Below are 18,801 nucleotides of genomic sequence, written 5' to 3' on the forward strand. Positions count from 1 at the left end.
CCTTCACCTTTCTTGTGTAAAGAATTTTTTTTTCTTTCTCTGGCCTTGTGACATTTCTCTTCCATGTGGTGCCATTGCTGACAGCATGAAATGGGAAGGGGTTTTCTTTGTTAAGTAATGCCCTTTTATAATCGACTGTCTGCTGGACAGCTGTTTAATGAATCATCAGACTCACCTGTATTTGAATTCTTGTTAATTAGAAATTTGTTGTCTAAAATTTAGCCTTTTTCCTTAGACTTTCATTGCGGTGTATTCATTTTTGCAACATGGTCTTGAATGAATTTGTTAGGAAAAAAAATTTTTTATGTGTGCGAATTAACAAATCTTGTTTGAAATACCAAAACAGTGCTGCGCTCCACTTTATGCAAAAGGAACAAACAAATAAATAAACAAATTTAATGAAATATATATTAAATAAAATAAATAAAGTCTTCCAACAAACTATTCAAGTGTACACACAAAGAAATCCGCGATTGACTATAATCACTGTAATGTAGCGATAGGGTGCTCCTCAGTTCACCTCTTGTGATATAATCAAACCAATATTTGTGCATCTCCACCAGTTTGATTCCCACCTTGTGTAAATCACCAAACCGCTAAGTGAGCTCATATAAAGTATGTGTCCTTTTAATTGGACTATGACGAGATGGGATTGGTGTCCATTGGGTCTGGGTCTCCTTCACTCCTCTAGTTATCCTCCTCCATCTAATCAGATGCCAAGAAAAATAACGAAAACATAGTGCTTTATCCCTACAAAAACATTTATTTAAAATATGCTGAATTCCACTCATGTGTATGAATAATATGCGCTTTGTAGTACTTCGCACTGCTTGCTGAGCGTTGTGACGTCAAAGTCCTTCCCCTACGCGTTACGTTACTGGGTCACGTGGCTTCCCCGATGAATATGTATATGGTGTGAGCGATCCATTAATATTCATCTTCAATATTATACACATGGAATAGCAGCTCACAAGACTTTACTTATTAATGAACAAATCTTGTTTGCAATCAATGGCCTGCATTTGTGTGAGTATTCTGAAGTACAGTGCCCCATAGAAAATGTTGATTCTGAAAGGAAAGCAAAGGTTTTCTGACAAATCTGTTGGGGTATACTAATTTATGCTGAGCACTGTGTGTATATATATATATATATATATATATATATATGAATTTCATTATCTCTCCCCAAAGCAAAGCATGGTACATGGTGTGTGTGTATATATATATATATATATATATATATATATATATATATATAATGTATATACGGTACTTATAGTTATGTTTTTCCAAATAATGAATTCTATATAACATATTCTGCATAAAGGTAAATTATTGTGCTGATAAAACTGTCCCTAAATATAATCATTGGTCCAGGTGTGTTTCTTTCATAGTTTGAACACACAATAATTATATTTTCTTCAGAAAAACAAATTGTATAAGCCCACACATATGAAACACACCACTTGTTATCATAGTTACATTTAGATTGTGGTTACTAACTACAATTTACCACCCACACAGTATTGGAACTCTATGTTAAACATGTTAGAACACATCGTACCCTGCATTTTCAATGATATTTTGTAATTTTAGCAACTAAATATATTAGGAAATAAGGTGCAAGCTTTTCATGTAGGGCATACTAAATCTGGAGAGTGCAAAATCTGGTGCAGCTCTGCATGGTAGCCAATCAGCTTCTAACTTCAGCTTGTTAAGCTTTGACAAAAAAAAACTGGAAGCTGATTGGTTTCTGTGCAGAGCTGCACCAGATTCTGCACTCTTCAGTTTTAGTAAATCAAACCCCAATGTGTCTATCCATCCAGTTGTGCTCTAGCAGAGTTTTCTAGAGCGCTACTGCTTGGACATAGCTAAAGCTACGTTTCAGAAAAGCCACCTAAGAAATCAGAAAAAGAAATGTACCCCTCCATAGAGATGGATAATCTGAGACTCCTCTGGTTTTCTAATAGAAATATGCTGGACCATAAGGCTGTGCTGGGCCGGAGCTTGAGGCAAAGCCCAAACACAATGGTATAAGCTTCTTCCTTCACAAACCCTTTTGCCACCATTGTCACTTGTGGGCAAAAGGTTCATTTGACCTTTAAATATAAAGGAAGTTCTATACAACATGCAGAAGCATAGTCGGCATTTAATTTTTGTGATAATAATCATGTAGCATAGTTGGTGAAAAAGGTTGGCAAATATCTGAAGGAATATTATCATTCATATGCATGTAGAGCTTGATTCACAAATAGAGCTCCTTGAGAAAAAGTCATACCATCACTCTTTAATCCTCATGCACACTGGACATTTTTATAGCTGCTGTGTTTGGCTTTTGACCTTTTTTTCTGCAGCCAGTAAACCCCCCAAGCATGTTATCCTATGTGTTCATGCACACATAGACTGTAATAAACGTTTTTTGGCAGGGACATGTTTTATTGGCTGGAAAAAAAAAAACAGGACTAGTGTGTTTCTAGAGAAGTTTTTTAGCTGTAAAAATGCTATAACGCTGAAAAACGCAGCAAAACACAGTAAAACGCGGTGAATCGCTGCATTTGTTTTACCTAAAAAATATTTTTTTGGTAACAAAAATGCAAATGTAAAAAACCGTGAAAAAACCCGGCAAAACGCCACAAAACGCTAATGCAAAAACGCTGAAAAACTCTTGTTTTTAACGTGAATTTACACAGCTAACGTTACCAGCGTTATTATTCTGCCCAGTGTGAATGGAGCCTTAAAACAATCTCTTCTTTTTTTAATGAAAATACATTTATTATGTGTGCTCCCCTCCCTTTACTGATACTACTTCCTATGCAGCTTAGATCTGCTTCACAAAGTTTGGAGTCAAACTGGCCATAAAAAATACCTAAAGTGCTAAAAGTACTAAAGTACTAAAATGCCCCCAAAAAACTTCATTGACCACATTGCTATAGAAAGTTTCAGTGTATGGTGCACCACATCTTACAACTACAGTATTTAAAAGCATTTTGAAGATTTAAAGTGATAGTAAACACATAATTTACATTATGCCTTCTCTTTCTGTATGTGGATGATGGCACTGAAATTATTGTAATAAAACAAATACATCTAAGTACCTTTTTCCTAATCGATATACAGCTGTCACATGACACAGATCTTTCCCAGCCTGTCTGCAGGGAAACATTAGCAGGAGGAGCTTCTAGTCTGCTGCTGGTGACATGTTTAATATAAAAAAGCCTTTCGGGTACAGAGTAAAAATAAGTAGTTAATATCAATAAACTGTTTTAAATTGTCATACAAATACATATTTGAAATCAAATCCTTAATATTTTTGGCAAAACATTGAGGTAGGCAGATTTCTGCCAGTCACAGGCTGTGTTACACTCCTCCGGCCCGTGTCTTAGAATAATATGGAGGTGATTCCTACATCAATCAAGATGTAATATTCCACCCACATTGTGTTTAGCTGGTTAGTAGGCATGGAGGAGAAGGGAGGGAGTGGGCTGTCATTTACCACTGTGTATACGCCCACATGTGTGACTCTATAGTCACATGGGCTGCTCAGATGTGACATAGAAGAAATGCTCAGCACAGAAACTCACTGAAAACCGAGCATGTGTAGAGTTGGCAACAGTGCTCTGCAAAATCCCCAGCTACATTGGGGACTTGGATAGAATGGAAAGATAGAGAACAGCAGGATCAGCCATGCTTTTTGCAGAATATAGAAAATAAATCCCATAGTGACTGAGTGACTATGAACAGCATGTAATACAGGATTTATTGATAGTTTTTTATCATGTGGATTTAGTGACACTTTAACATACAGACACAATTTACTAAAACCGGGGAGTGCAAAATCTAGTGCAGCATATAAACCAATCAGCTTCCAGGTTTTATTGTCAAAGCTTTATTGAACAAGCTGAAATTAGAAGCTGCTACCATGCACAGCTGCACCAGATTTTGCACTTTCCAGGTTTAGTAAATCAACCCCAATGTGTGCATGTAAATGTTTTGCTAGAACTGTCAGAAATCTTTAGTAAAGAATATTTGGTGCACAAATCAAGCCTAAAAATCTTGCCATGTAGCATCAAAGCATTCAGCACTCCATTGTCACCAATGACATATCCAGTAAAATAGCCTAGAGAGCAAAGATGTTTTACTGTGACCCATAGACACAAATTAGGAATCCCTTTTCACTAATCCGAATCCGTTGGAATTGATTGCTGTGATCTATTGCACTTTGCATGTGTCACTTCTTATTCTGTTGACTTAAAGTGGTATTAAACTGTGGATTTTTTACCTACAAGCAAGCTTGTAATAAAGCTTCCCTGTAGTTAAAATGAATAGATATTTGCTCCTTTTGACATCTGGTGCATACGCTATAAAGGAATGGTATAGCCATGCTGTTCCTTCAGAGCACTGTACCGTGGCCCGGGACTCCCGCGCCCATGTGAGGAAGTGACGTCATTGCGGCTCGGCCAATCAGACAGCGGGAGCTCGTGAACCTGGAAGGAAAACTGGCCGAAGGTGGAAGCCTCTGCAGCAGTGACAGCACATCTTAACCCCTTCATGCCTAAGGGTAAAACAAATCTAAATGCCTAAGCACAATTCTGCAACGTTGACATGTTAGTAAAACCGTACATATCGTCACAACTACTTTGTACATCCAGGTGGATTATACCTTGTTTTTTTCAGGACAAATTGGGCTTTCATTTGGTGGTAAATGGCCATGGATAGCTCCTAATTTTTTTTTATTATTAAAGGAAAACTGGGCCAAAATAGTAAAAAAAATCATTTTTTTAAATTTAACTGTGTGTTTCTTGTTACGACCATAACCTACCACCAAAGAACAACCCAAAATACATTCTACAGTTCTTGACGATCGCAGCGATACCATATATGTGTATGTTATTTGTTGTTTGTACCCGTAGTACAGCCCAGAAACAACAGTGCGCATTTTGTTTTTGTCTTTTTTTTTTTTTTTTTTTTTACATAAAACACACTGTCACTGACATTGACATTAACACTAACTGACACTGATACCAATTTTTTTTTTAATCCTGACCTTTGCCCTTGACCCTGACCTTGACCCAAACACTAACCCTGGTACTGAACTAGATCAAACCTTGATCTAGGTATTTTTCTTTATTTTTTAATATTTATTTATCTTTTTTTTTTTTTTTACAAACTTTTTTTTTCTCTCTCTATGTCAGGAGTTCGAGAGATACAATGTATCTCTCTTCTCCATTCATAGAGATAGAGAAAACAAGGGGGCCGGGCTGCACAGTGATTGATCACTGTGATAGCCAATCAGAGGCTATCACAGCGATCACGTGACCCGGAATCGGGAGTCCCGGGTCCCGATCGTTAGAACGGGACCCGGGGCTCTCAGTGACACCGTGGTCTTGGTGCTGGGAGCGCGCCGAGTGGCGCGCTCCCAGCACAAAGACAGGTACGCAAATATGCGGCCCCACGGAAAAAAGCCCAGGTCCGTGAGGCCGCATATTTGTGTTACGTCGGCGTCAAGGGGTTAAGGTAAGTTTTTTTTTTTTTAAAGTGCAGTTTACTACCACGGTGACATGACAGGCCCAACTACAGAACCTATTCCCTGGTGTATGGGAGGAACGTAATTGTTTGCTACTGTTAAATTCCCATGTCCCAAACCTTTTCCACTTCACTCCCTTTTTTTGGCAGTACCATCACCAAACTGATTTGAAAGTACAAATTGTTTTGTCCTACCAGCTTATCAGTGAACAGGATGGAGCCATGTAAGGTCTCTGTCAAGTACTCACTTGTACTCAGAAGTACTCAAATGTAAACACCACTCCAGATCTGTCAGCACCTTCATCCAACTGCAGGTGCACCCGGTGCTGTCTGTGATCACCTGCGTCCTTTGGACACAGCTGATCACATGACATGGTAAAGACCAATCACAGCAGCCTTTTGCCACATGCTCAGCTGTGTCCAATCACAGCTGACCACTATGTAAATACACTTGCCAGTTATTGGCAGTACTTTCCTCACGCTATCACAGCATGAGGAAAGTACTGCCAGTAACCAGCAACTGTCAAAGCAGTCATCTGCACTGATTATCAGTGCCCTGATTATCAGTGCAGCCCCAAAAGTGTCCAGAAGTGCTTCCCATCAGTGCCTAACAGTGCTGCCCAGCAGTGCTGCCAATCTGTGCCAATCAATGCCACCTGTCATTGCTGCTAGTTGGTGCCCTTCAGTGCTACCTATTAGTGTCCTTCAGTGCTGCATATCAGTGCAGCATCATCAGTGCCTCCTTATCAATGCCCACCAATGCCGCCTCATCAGTGCAGTCTATCAGTGCCCATCAGTGCTGCCTATCAGTGCAGCCTCATCAACGCACATCAGTGAAGGAGAAAAATTACCTGCAAAATTTTATAATAGAAACAAAAAAAAATTTTTTTTTTTCAAGATGTTCACTCTTTTTTCATTTATAGTGCAAAAAATAAAACACCCAGTGGTGATTAAATACCACCAAAAGAAAGCTTTATATCAGTGCAGCATCATCAGTGCCTCCTTATCAATGCCCACCAATGCCGCCTCATCAGTGCAGTCTATCAGTGCCCATCAGTGCTGCCTATCAGTGCAGCCTCATCAACGCACATCAGTGAAGGAGAAAAATTACCTGCAAAATTTTATAATAGAAACAAAAAAAAATTTTTTTTTTTCAAGATGTTCACTCTTTTTTCATTTATAGTGCAAAAAATAAAACACCCAGTGGTGAATAAATACCACCAAAAGAAAGCTTTATTTGTGTGAAAAAAGATAACTATTTCATATGGGTACAATGTTGCATGACCGCGCAATTGTAATTCAAAGTGCAATAGCGCTGAAAGCTGAAAATTATCCTGGGCAGGAAAATGGTGAAAGTGCCCGGTAGGCAAGTGGTTAAGGATAGTGATCATATCAAGCCATTTATTATCACATAGTTGTTTGGCCCCTTTTTAAATCACAATCAGAAAAGAAGTCACCCAAATGGCCATGATCAAAAGTTTCCATTCCCTGGAATGTTTGGCCTTGCTACAGACACACAAGGTGACACGCACAGGTTGAAATTACAATTAAAGGTTAATTTCCCACTTCTGTGGCTTTTCAAATTGCAGTTAGTGTGTGTATAAATAGCCAATGAGTTTTTTAGCTCTCACGTGGATGCATTGAGCAGGCTAGATACCGAGCCATGGGGAGCAAAAAAGAACTGGCAACAGACCTGCGTAACAAGGTAATGGAACCTTTAAAGATGTTAGAGGATATAAAAAGATATCCAAAGCCTTGCATATCCAAGTCAGTACTGTTCAATCACTTATTTGTGGAAAATTCTGGGATTCAGGTAGACCAAGAAAGATTGCAGCCACAACTGCCAGAAGAATTGTTTGGGATATAAAGAAAAACCCACAGGTAACCTCAGGAGAAATAGCTGTTCTGGAAAAAGACAATACAACGATACTTCAATAAGAATGAGCAGCATGGTCGATTTGCCCATAAATTGTGTAAATTGCATGCACGTATGGACCCTCAATGCATATTCATACATCAAAAATGCCCTTGGCTCTTGTGTCTACAAGAGTGTGCACTTCAATGTGTGTTTCTAAAGCATATTAAAGACTCATTAGAAATAAAGAGAGCATCTTCCAAAACATAAAGTAGTTCTAAAGTAATTTAATGTATTCCTAGTATTAGGTAAGAAATGTTTAGGTAAAAGTATTGTCCTCTCACCCCCCCTTTATACTTACCTTAACCCCCACTCGATCCAGGACTGTGCCCATCTGCAGCGGCTCTCGACTTTTACTTCGCGGTCTCACAGGCTTTGCTGAGGCAGCAGGAGCCATTGGCTTCTGCTACTGTCAGTCAAATTCTGTGATAAAAGAGTGGGGGGTGGGGCTGAGCTGCACTGTCTGTGTATATAGACACAGGCAGTGTGACTCTGGATCAAAGCCGCATGACACAATAGCAAGGGCATTGAAGATGAAACGTGGCTGGGTCTTCCAACATGACAATGATCCCAAAAATACCCCCGGGCAATGAAGGAGTGGCTTCGTAAGAAACATTTCAAGGTCCTGGAGTGGCCTAGCCAGTCTCCAGATCTCAACCCCATAGAAAACCTTTGGAGGGAGTTGAAAGTCCGTGTTGCCCAGCGACAGCCCCAAAACATCACTGCTCTAGAGGAGATCTGCATGGAGGAATGGGCCAACATACCAGCAACAGTGTGTGCCAACCTTGTGAAGACTTACAGGAAACGTTTGACCTCTGTCATTGCCAACAAAGGATATATAACAAAGTATTGAGATGAACTTTTGATATTGACCAAATACTTATTTTCCACCATAATTTGCAAATAAATTCTTTCCAAATCAGCCAATGTGATTGTCTGGATTTTTTTTTCTCATTTTGTCTGTCATAGTTGAGGTCTACCTATGATGCCAATTACAGGCCTCTCTCATCTTTTTAAGTGGGAGAACTTGCACAATTGGTGGGTGACTAAATACTTTTTTGCCCCACTGTATACTGTATATCTGAAAATTGATCAATCTTGAAGTACTGACAGCCAATCTAATTTCTTGAAGCCCAAAAATGTCAGAATAGTACAGATATCCCCCAAATGACCCCTTTCTGCAAAGTAGACAGTCTGGCGTATTTCATAAGACGCATGGCGAGTTTTTGAAGTTGTAATTTTATTTGTCATAATTTTTGGGAAAATTAAGAAATTAAAAAAATTATTTTCACAAATTTTTTTTTACATACTGTCAGCAGTGCAGTACAGCGTCAGCATATAACTGGTGTGGTGGTGATCAGGGACACTGACTGGTGACAGTACGAAAAAAAAAATGATAATTATTTTTGTTATTATTTTTTTCTCTTTTTTAAAGTTTTTTTTTCATATTACACTATGACCAAAGTAGTATAATGTTTCCATAGTAACATTGTACTACTTTGGGGAAGTGATCTTTTTTTTTTAACAAATTTTGATTGCTTATAGCAAAGAATTTCTTTGCTTTAAGCAAGCATTTAACTGAATTAAATTGATTCATTCAGGGTTTTTTGTTGTGATTAGCAGTGATTGACCACGGCTAATCACATGACACAGATGGTGTGTGATTGGTCCAGCCTGTGCATGTGATCACTGTGACCATTCACAGCTAGACACACTTGTATACAATGGATGGCATGAAAAGAAGCCATCCATTGTATACAGCTGTTATGTGTGACCTTCTGTGATTGGTCACAGCAGGTCACATGGTACTGGCAACGGGGCCGTGTCACGATCGCGGCGTCAGACCCCAGACCTTCTCACCAAACTCGTGACCGAAGGACTAGCCGATCTAAAACCGCGATGTCACGTGCGTAACAATGTCACACCCAGCTGCACCCTGCACAACGATTTTCCAGCTAACTGGACCACAATCGATGTACTGGCAGCCTGAGCGATTGTTACTGGGTCAGGTTAATTATGCAATTAACCCTTCACACTGCCAACACCTCCTTTTTGTACAGAGAAAGAGGAAACTTGGCAATCTCAGCAATAACACTATAATGGTTGAGGTAATCATCTGCATAACACGGTTATACAGAGGGTTAAACAAACACAGTAGCGTTCTCTTTAGAGGCAGGAATGCGTAAATTGCAATAAAGCGCTATAGAAACAGTTCAACACTTTCAGAAGGAAAGATTTATTACTAAAAGGTCAAACGAGTGCAATAAAAATATTTACAGAAAAGAGGTAACTAAGATATATATATAAATATACAGAGACCAACAGCACAGCAAAGAGATATCAGAGAGAGGTGAAAGGGTTAAGCTACTTGCCAAAGTCCTGGGATAGCAGATCCAAGTTTCAGAGCAAAAGGGCACGGGTAGGTGGTATTAATGTTAAAATGGGAGACGTCTTCAACTCCCACTCTTAGGCCTGACAGCCTATTTTGTAGTCCCCAGCAGGGGGTGTCTCTAATGTCAAGGACCAATACCCCGCTTAGGGCATGGAGGTATGGGTGGATACCTCAACTAGAGCCAAAATATCCCATAACTCATATTTGGCCCATAACTTTCCATCTGCACAAGTGACATTCCACCCGCGGGTAGATTATTATGCAGACAAGTCTGAGGATTGATTAGATATGAATTATGAAATTATACACTGAACGGTTCACGAGATCTATTTTTCTGCTTTCCTATGTGTCCAAGACAAGGTGAGTGACCCATCAAACTGTTCACCTGCTCATTGTCCATCTGACGATATGCTTGGTTTTTATGTAAGTCTCTCATATTCCAAGACATAGGGGAAAGATGGATTTTAATAAAGGGTATCTGATTCGTCACCTACGCTGAGTTAGGTTTATTAGGTTGGAATCTCTTTCAACTCCTGGGAAAGCTTGCCTTATCTCTTCCGAGGTGTTACAATTTGCAGGTTCTTTGGACAGGGAGGCCCCGACTCCCTTGGGGGGCTTTATAGCTCCTATGACCCTCCTGTGAGTGTCAGGAGGGTTAATCCCTTTGCCAAGATGGAGGTTGAAGCCAAAGTGGTTGAACCGCGTCCATCTCTGGGTATACGCTGTTACAGGCCGGTACACAGATCTGTCATCGGCCGTGTCTGAGGTACAGAGCCGGTGATGGATCTCGCCACAGCGCAGCCCTGGGGGCACGCACAAAGCAAGATCCGGGAAGGACATCATATGACACCCTCCCAGAGGGACAAGATGTTCACCCAGCCATCATGTGACTATAGGCCAGGCAGCAAGTGGTTATTATTCAATACAGGAGGGTTAAAGGGTGGAACTTCACTCTCTGTTGCTGGCATTAGTAAATTGATAGGAAAGTATATCATATTTACTTAATTTAGCATTTTTACATTTCTTCAGTTATATTGTGGTGCTCAGATGAAGTGGTTTCGCTTTAAGAAGGCTGTGCTAATAAGAGTTTACAATCTCTTAGGGAGTACAAGTGGTACAGAAGGAACTAACTGTGAGGGATGAGCTGTTGTTAGGTGGAGGCAGGATAGATTTACCAGAAGGGATGAATTTATAGATCAGTGATTAAGGCTCCATCACACTTGTGTGACTTGTCATGTGACTTTGGACATCAAAGTCGCATGACAAGTCACACCCCATGTTTTCCAATGAATACCTTTCATATCTACTCAACTTAAAGTCGCAGCAACTTCAAAGTATTTCATGCACTACTTTGGTCCGACTTTCATTCGACTTGAGGGCCATACACTTCAATGTTAACCCACAAAAGTTGCACCTGAATGTTTTTCATGCGGCAGTTGTGCAACAGTTGTCTATTTTCATTGGTCAAAGCCATTGTCGCATCCAAGTCACACCCATCAAAATTTTTGTGAAAGTTGCATCGAAGTTGTTCAAAAATTGCACTCCAAAGTCACATGACTTTGAAGTCAAACACGTGTGAATGGAACCTGAATGTTCATTTGTTGTGAATTGCTCTATCTGCATTTACCCTTCCATTCAAAGTTAAAAAAGTGATTGCGTGGGCTGCCATTTTCTCTTTACTTTCAGGCACTGTGCAGCCATTGTTTGCCAGGGTGTTCATGTCACATATGTCTAAGCCTACATTCACTCCTGAGTAGGGTGTAAGCACAGCGTATTCCTGGTCATTTTTTAAGCTTTTGTTCAGGCATATCACAGGGGTATTTAGGGAAATTTTGCACATGTATCAAGCTTAAAGTATTACTAAACCCACAACAGTAAAATCTGTCTGTATATGCAGTAAAGCATGCTTGTTATACTCACTATAGATCCTAAGGGGTTAATCCACTGCATTGTTTAAAAATGCTGTTTGATCCTGACTCCTCTGATCCTCCCCTTCTTCCAGTGTCTCCCTCCTATATTTTGATAAGACAAATTGCGTGGAGTCACTCTGCACATGATCCGTTTGGTGTGTATTGCTAGTGTTTTTCTTGGGAGAGTGCATGTGATCAGCACAGGGCCAATCAGTAATGTCCAGACAGAGGTCAGGGGTTCTGCATCCTCCTAGAACAGAATGAAAACCTCTCCTACAAGTTTTAACCAGTGCTCTGCTGGACACTGATAGAAGTCCCAAGACTGCTCTAACTGCTGATGAGAAAAGGTATTTAGCAGTTTATATTTACTAAACTAATTGCCTTTCCATGTTGTGTGTACTGTGTGAGACCAGCTATAGTGAATGCAGGGTCCTGGGTTTAGTAACACTTTAGGGAGTTTGTTTCCTGCCTGGGTAAGGAGATGAGAGCAGTTCTAGAGGAGAGGAATTTTTCAGCCATAAAAATGCACGCAAAAATGTGCGTATTGTGTGTTTACAGGCATTCCAATTCAAACCTATTGGGCCGAAAACACCTGACTATACTAAAAAAAGCTCATATGCTTTTGAGGTGGCACAGGGAATTAGCTGACATCCTGTCTACATTTTCTTTTGATGGTCTACGGGTTTGCCCTAAGACATTTTTCAGGACCCCCTAAAAACAGGGCTGTTCCTACTGTGAGGCAAAGTCAAATGTATTCTTTCAGGCAGACTTCAGATTCTTTAAATAGAATTTCAGAGGTGGAAAAGCAACAGATTTATTATGTGGCGACTGTTGCAGTTAGTTGCCAGGGCTGGTATTATAAAGTCCCGGTCGCCAGACCATTCATTTCAACAACGATCTTCCCATAAGATTATATGTACATTTAACATATGTAATAAAAGGTTATGTAGGGGAGTGAGGTGTGAAGGAGCTAGGCCAGCACAGACTAGGGAATTGATTCTTCTTGGAACACTCAAAATATCTACCCAGTTCAGGTGCACTGCAAGTAAATAAAAAAATGTTTATCAAAAGAAGTGTTTTTACCAGATATTTTTTATATTAGTAACAGGGCCTCTTTAAAGCGCACTTCTTTTTCCCTGAAAAGACCCAACTTTTTACGGGCATTTGTCTTCCAACTGGCTGTTGCAGCATGACATGTGACTTGTCAAACACCATTGAACAGAAGATAAATATATCTGTGTACGTACTTTAGTAGAGGATTTAAATGTTAAATAGGGGAACATACTGAAGAGCTCAGATAGGTGTGGTGCTTTGTACCAGATGTGTGCTGATATACAGTAAGCTATTGCAACAAAGAAAAAGGCAGTGCAATGCTTCTTGGAACTCTGTGCATTCAAGCAGATTGGAGTCTGTCAGCCGGTGCAATCCACATCAATAACCAATACACCAATGAGGCTCACCTTCCTGACCCATAAATATATATACAGTAATCTAAAGCATAACAAAAGGCAAACCGTTTTTTAGTTTTGGATAGAGTGGAGAGGGATTAGAGCACCTGTCAGTTTTTATTGCTATGTGTGCCGCCGTTAAGGAGATCCACCCTCTCTGTTTGTCCTGTTTACCATTATCATTGAAAGGAAAAGAAAATCCCAAATTTTGCCTTGTCCCCAGAAATGTAATAGAGGTGAAATCTTCCAATTGGGTCACTAGTTCTGGTGACCTGGGGGCCCCCCAAGAAATGTCCTTAATTTGGAGGGATTTCCTCTCGCTTCCTGTTTGGCTATGGGACAGGAAGTGAAGTGAAATCTCCCCAATGAGACACAGATGGTGAAAAAAAATCTGACAGGAGTTATAACCCTCCCTTACTCTATCCAAAATGAAAAACAATTTTGCTTATAGTTCTGATTTAGTTATGTATTTTCTTAAAGTGGTAGTAAACCGCAAGAAAAAAAAAGTCTCCTGCAAGGTACTGTCATAATGTGCTAGTATACATTGCATACCAACACATTATGTAGGACTTACCTTAAAATGAAGCCCTCCAGTGGTGCGCTGTCACAGCTGCAGAGGCTTCCATCTTACAAGCCAGGCCGCGATGACATCACTCCTGCACACAGCACAGTACTCTGAAGGAATGACATGGGTATGCCATGCGTCGGCTCTAAAGAAGAGCGAATATCTCCTAAACAGGGCACATTTAGGAGATATTCATTTTGCCTACAGGTAAGCTTTATTATAAATTTATCTGTCAATAAAAGTTAAAAATAAGAGTTTACTACAACTTTAAGGGAAACCTGGGCTTTGTCAATGCAATACACAGCACCAGATTTGCTTTAAAGCCATCCCTACAGTGATTTATACTCCCCTTTCTATTTGCTTCCATGTTGTGGGTGGATGGAAGGAAAAGGGGTGCATTAACCACTTCCCGTCCGCCCTATAGCAGATATACTGCTACAGGGTGGCACAGATGCACAAAATCACTTATATATACGTGATTTTGCAATTCCAGGTAGAGGGGCACATGCGGCCCTACATGCTCCACCATTCATGGCCATGGCTGTCAATCAATCAACCAATGTATGGTGATTACTCGCCAGCGCCCGGTGATTTCCAACAACGATGGGGAGGAGAACTGTTTTGTTTACTAACAGTTCTCCTCCCTGTCAGCTCGAGCACACTGCTTTGGATGGCTATACACAGCACAGCCATCCAAAGCAATGTGCTTACAGTGAAGCACACTGACACAGCCCCCTGGTAAAACACTCCCTGCACAGTTAACCCTTAGATTGCCCCTCATGTTAACCCCTTCCTACCCAGTGCCATTAGTACAGTGTCAATGCTTTTTTTTTTTAGCACTGATCATTGTATTGGTATCACTGAGGATGTCAGTGACACCAAGTCAGTTCCCCCAGTGTCAGAATGCCCGCCGCAGTCCCAAAGTCCCACTATAAGTTGCTGATCACCACCATTACTAGTAAAAAATAAAAATTCCAGTATCTATACCGCCGTTTGTACATTTTTAATTTTTTCACTGGACATGTTTAATAGCAAAAAGTCAAAAATATTGTTTTTTTCTCAAAATTGTCGTTTTTTTATAGTGCAAAAAATAAAAAGCGCACAGGTGATCGAATACCACTGAAAGAAAGCTCAATTAGTGGGGAAAAAGGACGTAAATTTCATTTGGGTGCAGTGTTGCATGACCACGCAATTGTCAGTTAAAGTAACTCGACGCCGCATCGCAAAAAATGGCCTGGTCAGGAAGGGGGGTAAATCCTCTGGAGGGCAAGTGGTTAAAGTAAACCTTTTGCTTATCCCTACTTCACTTAAAAGTGACACTAAATGATATCCTTAATCTCCAAAAATAATCCATACACATCCAATACCTAATGGCTCTGTAATTATTATTATAATACAGGATTTATAATTGGTTCTTACTTTTTTTTGTCTCCTTGTACAACATAACTTTCTCCTGAACCTTTCCTTCTTCTAAGGAATTGTAAATAAATGCAATACCAAAATGTCCTTTCTCTGCTGTATAATACTTTGATCTAAAGTACATAGAATTTAGTTTTTTTACTGGCCTGTGTTTGTGAAGCAGCTTGAAAAGAAATGAAATGCAATGTTATCACTTGTGTTTATTACGCTGGATGCTTTGCCCAGATGCAGCATGTACTACTGACCATTAGAAGACTGGATGACCATTAGAAGACTGGAGCTTGGGAGATGACCCAGCTGTGCTGCTTAACTGCAGTAACGCCGGGTACCCGGGCTGGATGGACAGAAATACAAATTCTTTGGCAGAAAAAAACAGCTACTAACTTGTACTTACTTACTTGTTTGGGGCCCAGGCCAGCAGGGGGGGCCCGGGCAGCAGGGGACTCAGATATGGCCAGGAGAGGGTGTGATTGGTGAATTAGAGGAACTGATCCCGTGTGCCAATCCCTGCAACAGCTAAAAGCTGTCTTCTCTCCTTCACATCGGCTTACAGCTGTTGCAGGGAGAGACACACAGGGGATTGGTTCATGTAATTGCCTCCCCCACCTCACTAATCACCTTCCCTGTCCATGATTCGATTCCTCCTGCTGCCTGCTAATAATTATTTTAGTGTATATACTATTTTAATATTTGGAGGGCGTGCTCTGTGAGATAGAAATTATGGGACCTGCCTAACAGGAGCCCTGAGCGGTGTATTCAGCTGTATGCCGAGAGCTTAAAGTGTTACTAAACCCACAACAGTAAAATCAGTCTGTATATGCAGTGAAGCATGCTTGTTATACTCACTGTGGAACCTAAGGGGTTAATCCTCTGCATTGTATAAATAGGCTGTTTGATCCTGACTTCTCTGATCCTCCCCCTCTTCCACAATCCCCAATCCTCTGTTTGGTGTGTATTGCTATAGAGGTTTTCTTTTTAGTCAGGGTGCATGTCATCAGCACAGGGCCAATCAGCGCTGTCCAGACAGAGGGTCAGGGGTCATGCAGCCTTATAGGACCTAAGGGGTTAATCCTCTGCATTGTGTAAAAAGTCTGTTTGATCCTGACTTCTCTGTTCCTCCCCCTCTTCCACAATCCCCAATGCTCTGTTTGGTGTGTATTGCTATAGAGGTTTTTTTTTAGTCAGGGTGCATGTCTTCAGCACAAGGCCCGATCAGCGCTGTCCAGACAGAGGGTCAGGGGTCATGCAGCCTCATAGGACCTAAGGGGTTAATCCTCTGCATTGTGTAAAAAGTCAGTTTGATCCTGACTTCTCTGTTCCTCCCCCTATTTCACAATCCCCAATCCTCTGTTTGGTGTGTATTGCTAGAGAGGTTTTTATTTTTTTTAGTCAGGGTGCATGTCATCAGCACAGGGCCAATCAGTGCTGTCCAGACAGAGGGTCAGGGGGCATGCAGCCTCATAGGACTGTCAGAGGAGAATGAAAACTCCTACTACAAGATTAACTAGTGCTCGGCCGGACACTGATAGAAATCAAAAGACTGATATATACTGCTGATGAGAAAAGGTACTTAGTAGTTTATATTTACTAAAATAATAGCATTTACATGCTCTGTGTACTGTGGAAGACCGGATATAGTGAATGCAGGGTCCTGGGTTTAGTAACACTTTAAATTTTGTCAGATTCCTGCCAAATCAGCAGAAATTTGAGCTGTGGTCTAGTAACACTTTAATTTTAAAGACTATGTTTGACTAAAGTGTATATATTGCCCAATTTGTTTTGTTTGCAAAGTGGGGAAGGGTTAGAACCAGTTTCTAGTTGTTGCTCTCTCTGCCCCTACTGGCCTCTACACTGAAGTGACAAACATCTCCACAAATGTGGTTGACCCAATAAAACACGAAGATTTAAAGCTTGATTCTGGTCAGAACCCCTAGGTCTTGCACTGTATGAGAGCGACTTTAGGGGATCAGTTGTTTTGCAGGGAAGGGAGGTTGGGGGGGGGGGGTGATGTGGACCTGCGGGAGCGATGAATAACATAAGTTCATAAGGAAATTGATTGGGATTTATCTTTTCTGTACCAATTGTCAATTTATAATGACTGAGACAATGATGTATTTCTTTGACATTGATGTAAACAGGTGGCCCATTTTCAGAATACCCAGCAACACTGCCAAGGCAGTTGTTAAAAGTAGAATGAAACTTAAAACAATGATTGTCATACAGGATTTATAGTACAGGATTAATAAAATCATTTCTATATTATTAAAGACAGTATATTTCTGCACCTTTTACATAAAATTTCTTTACAGTTACAATATTTATACCTTGACAATAACTCCATCATCATTTCAATTTTATATTTCTATTAAAAATCTATCTATAAAAAATTAAATTAAAAAGTCCCCATGTCTTTGTATTGTTAGCTGTGCTTATTGTTTCAGTATTTGAAATAACAGAAAATATCAAGTCTTTATTATAAAGGTATTTGAATGATTTTCTTCCATTGAGAACAATCTAGCTTGAAATTCTCTCCGATCCATCTCAGCAAACTTATAGCTTTGCACTAATTCTCTTTAGCACTTTGCTGTCTCCTTCCTGCTGTGGCTGAGGATAATACGCCCACTGAGCTCTTGTACTGGGAATGCCAGCAATGGGAGCCTGGATGGTGTTATCAGGAATGTTAAAGGCGGAAACTACCTTCAGGGCATCATCTTTCACCAGCTTGCACAGCTCCAGTAACTGTAAAACACAAAAACAAAATGATCTGTAAGCATGACACACAGCTATTTACTGTATGATAACTCACCCAGACCATAGGACTAGATTTAATGCAAACTCTGCAAGCAACCGGGACTTTCCAGCTGGTTGCTGCTACATAATCAGTACTCTTGTATAAATGTCACAGCAATAGAAGCATTTTATATAAATACTGTATAATAATAATAATGTACTGGTATATTCCTAAGCAGCAGGTTGCACAGTGTGGGTTAAAGCACCAGGTGACCTGTATCACATTCTCATCACTGCATGTAAAGACATTTTGGAGCTGGAAATTTTTTTATTTATTTATGTACTTTTTGGTATTGATTATATTATATATTGAATGCGTAAAGAATTTTTGCTTGAAAAGCAAATGTTCATTCAGCTTACTAGGCACGTGATGCTGTTGGGTTAATTACTTTACTTTGTAAGTTCTTCTTAAAGCGGAACTATTCTTATTTATTTATACCAGGTATTTATATACCACTTTGCATATTTATTACACATTCACATCAGTCCCTGCCCTCAAGGAGCGTGCAATCTAAGGTCCCTAACTCACATTCATACATATACATACACATACTAGATACGAGATAAAAGAAATCCCTGAAGTATAAAGCGCTAAAATGCTTATCTAACTTATCCTTCTCTAACTTGCAAATATTCTTCTCTCTACTATCAGTCACATTACCAATTTCAGGGCACAGGCAATGAACCTCTGCCAAAAAGGAGGTGTGAGTTCTAGTTTTGGTCTGCCATACATCCAGCAGGTCATGTGATCAATGAATATCTTCTGTAATCATCATATGGGAAGGCAATAAGTTTGTGAGAGTGTAGGCATGCTTTAACAGTTGCTGGGTATATTGCTA

The 18,801-nt window shown here is 40.1% G+C and overlaps 1 protein-coding gene and 1 long non-coding RNA gene across 2 annotated transcripts in view; one reads left to right on the forward strand and one right to left on the reverse strand.

Moving 5' to 3' along the window:
• The window catches only part of LOC149455260 (uncharacterized), a 68,523-nt gene that overhangs the window by 16,476 nt on the left and 33,246 nt on the right, over nucleotides 1-18,801 (forward strand). The window lies entirely within an intron of this gene.
• ACOXL (acyl-CoA oxidase like) overlaps nucleotides 17,382-18,801 on the reverse strand; it is a 443,136-nt gene continuing 441,716 nt past the window's right edge. The window contains exon 19 of the mRNA XM_089686494.1: nucleotides 17,382-17,911. Coding sequence (XP_089542620.1) covers nucleotides 17,723-17,911 — 189 coding nt within the window. The 3' untranslated portion in view covers nucleotides 17,382-17,722. The remainder of the gene's footprint in view (nucleotides 17,912-18,801) is intronic.

Source organism: Staurois parvus, unplaced genomic scaffold, assembly GCF_062004578.1.
Source record: "Staurois parvus isolate SC_StPar_1 unplaced genomic scaffold, SC_StPar_1.0 ptg000401l, whole genome shotgun sequence".
NCBI classification, from domain to species: domain Eukaryota; kingdom Metazoa; phylum Chordata; class Amphibia; order Anura; family Ranidae; genus Staurois; species Staurois parvus.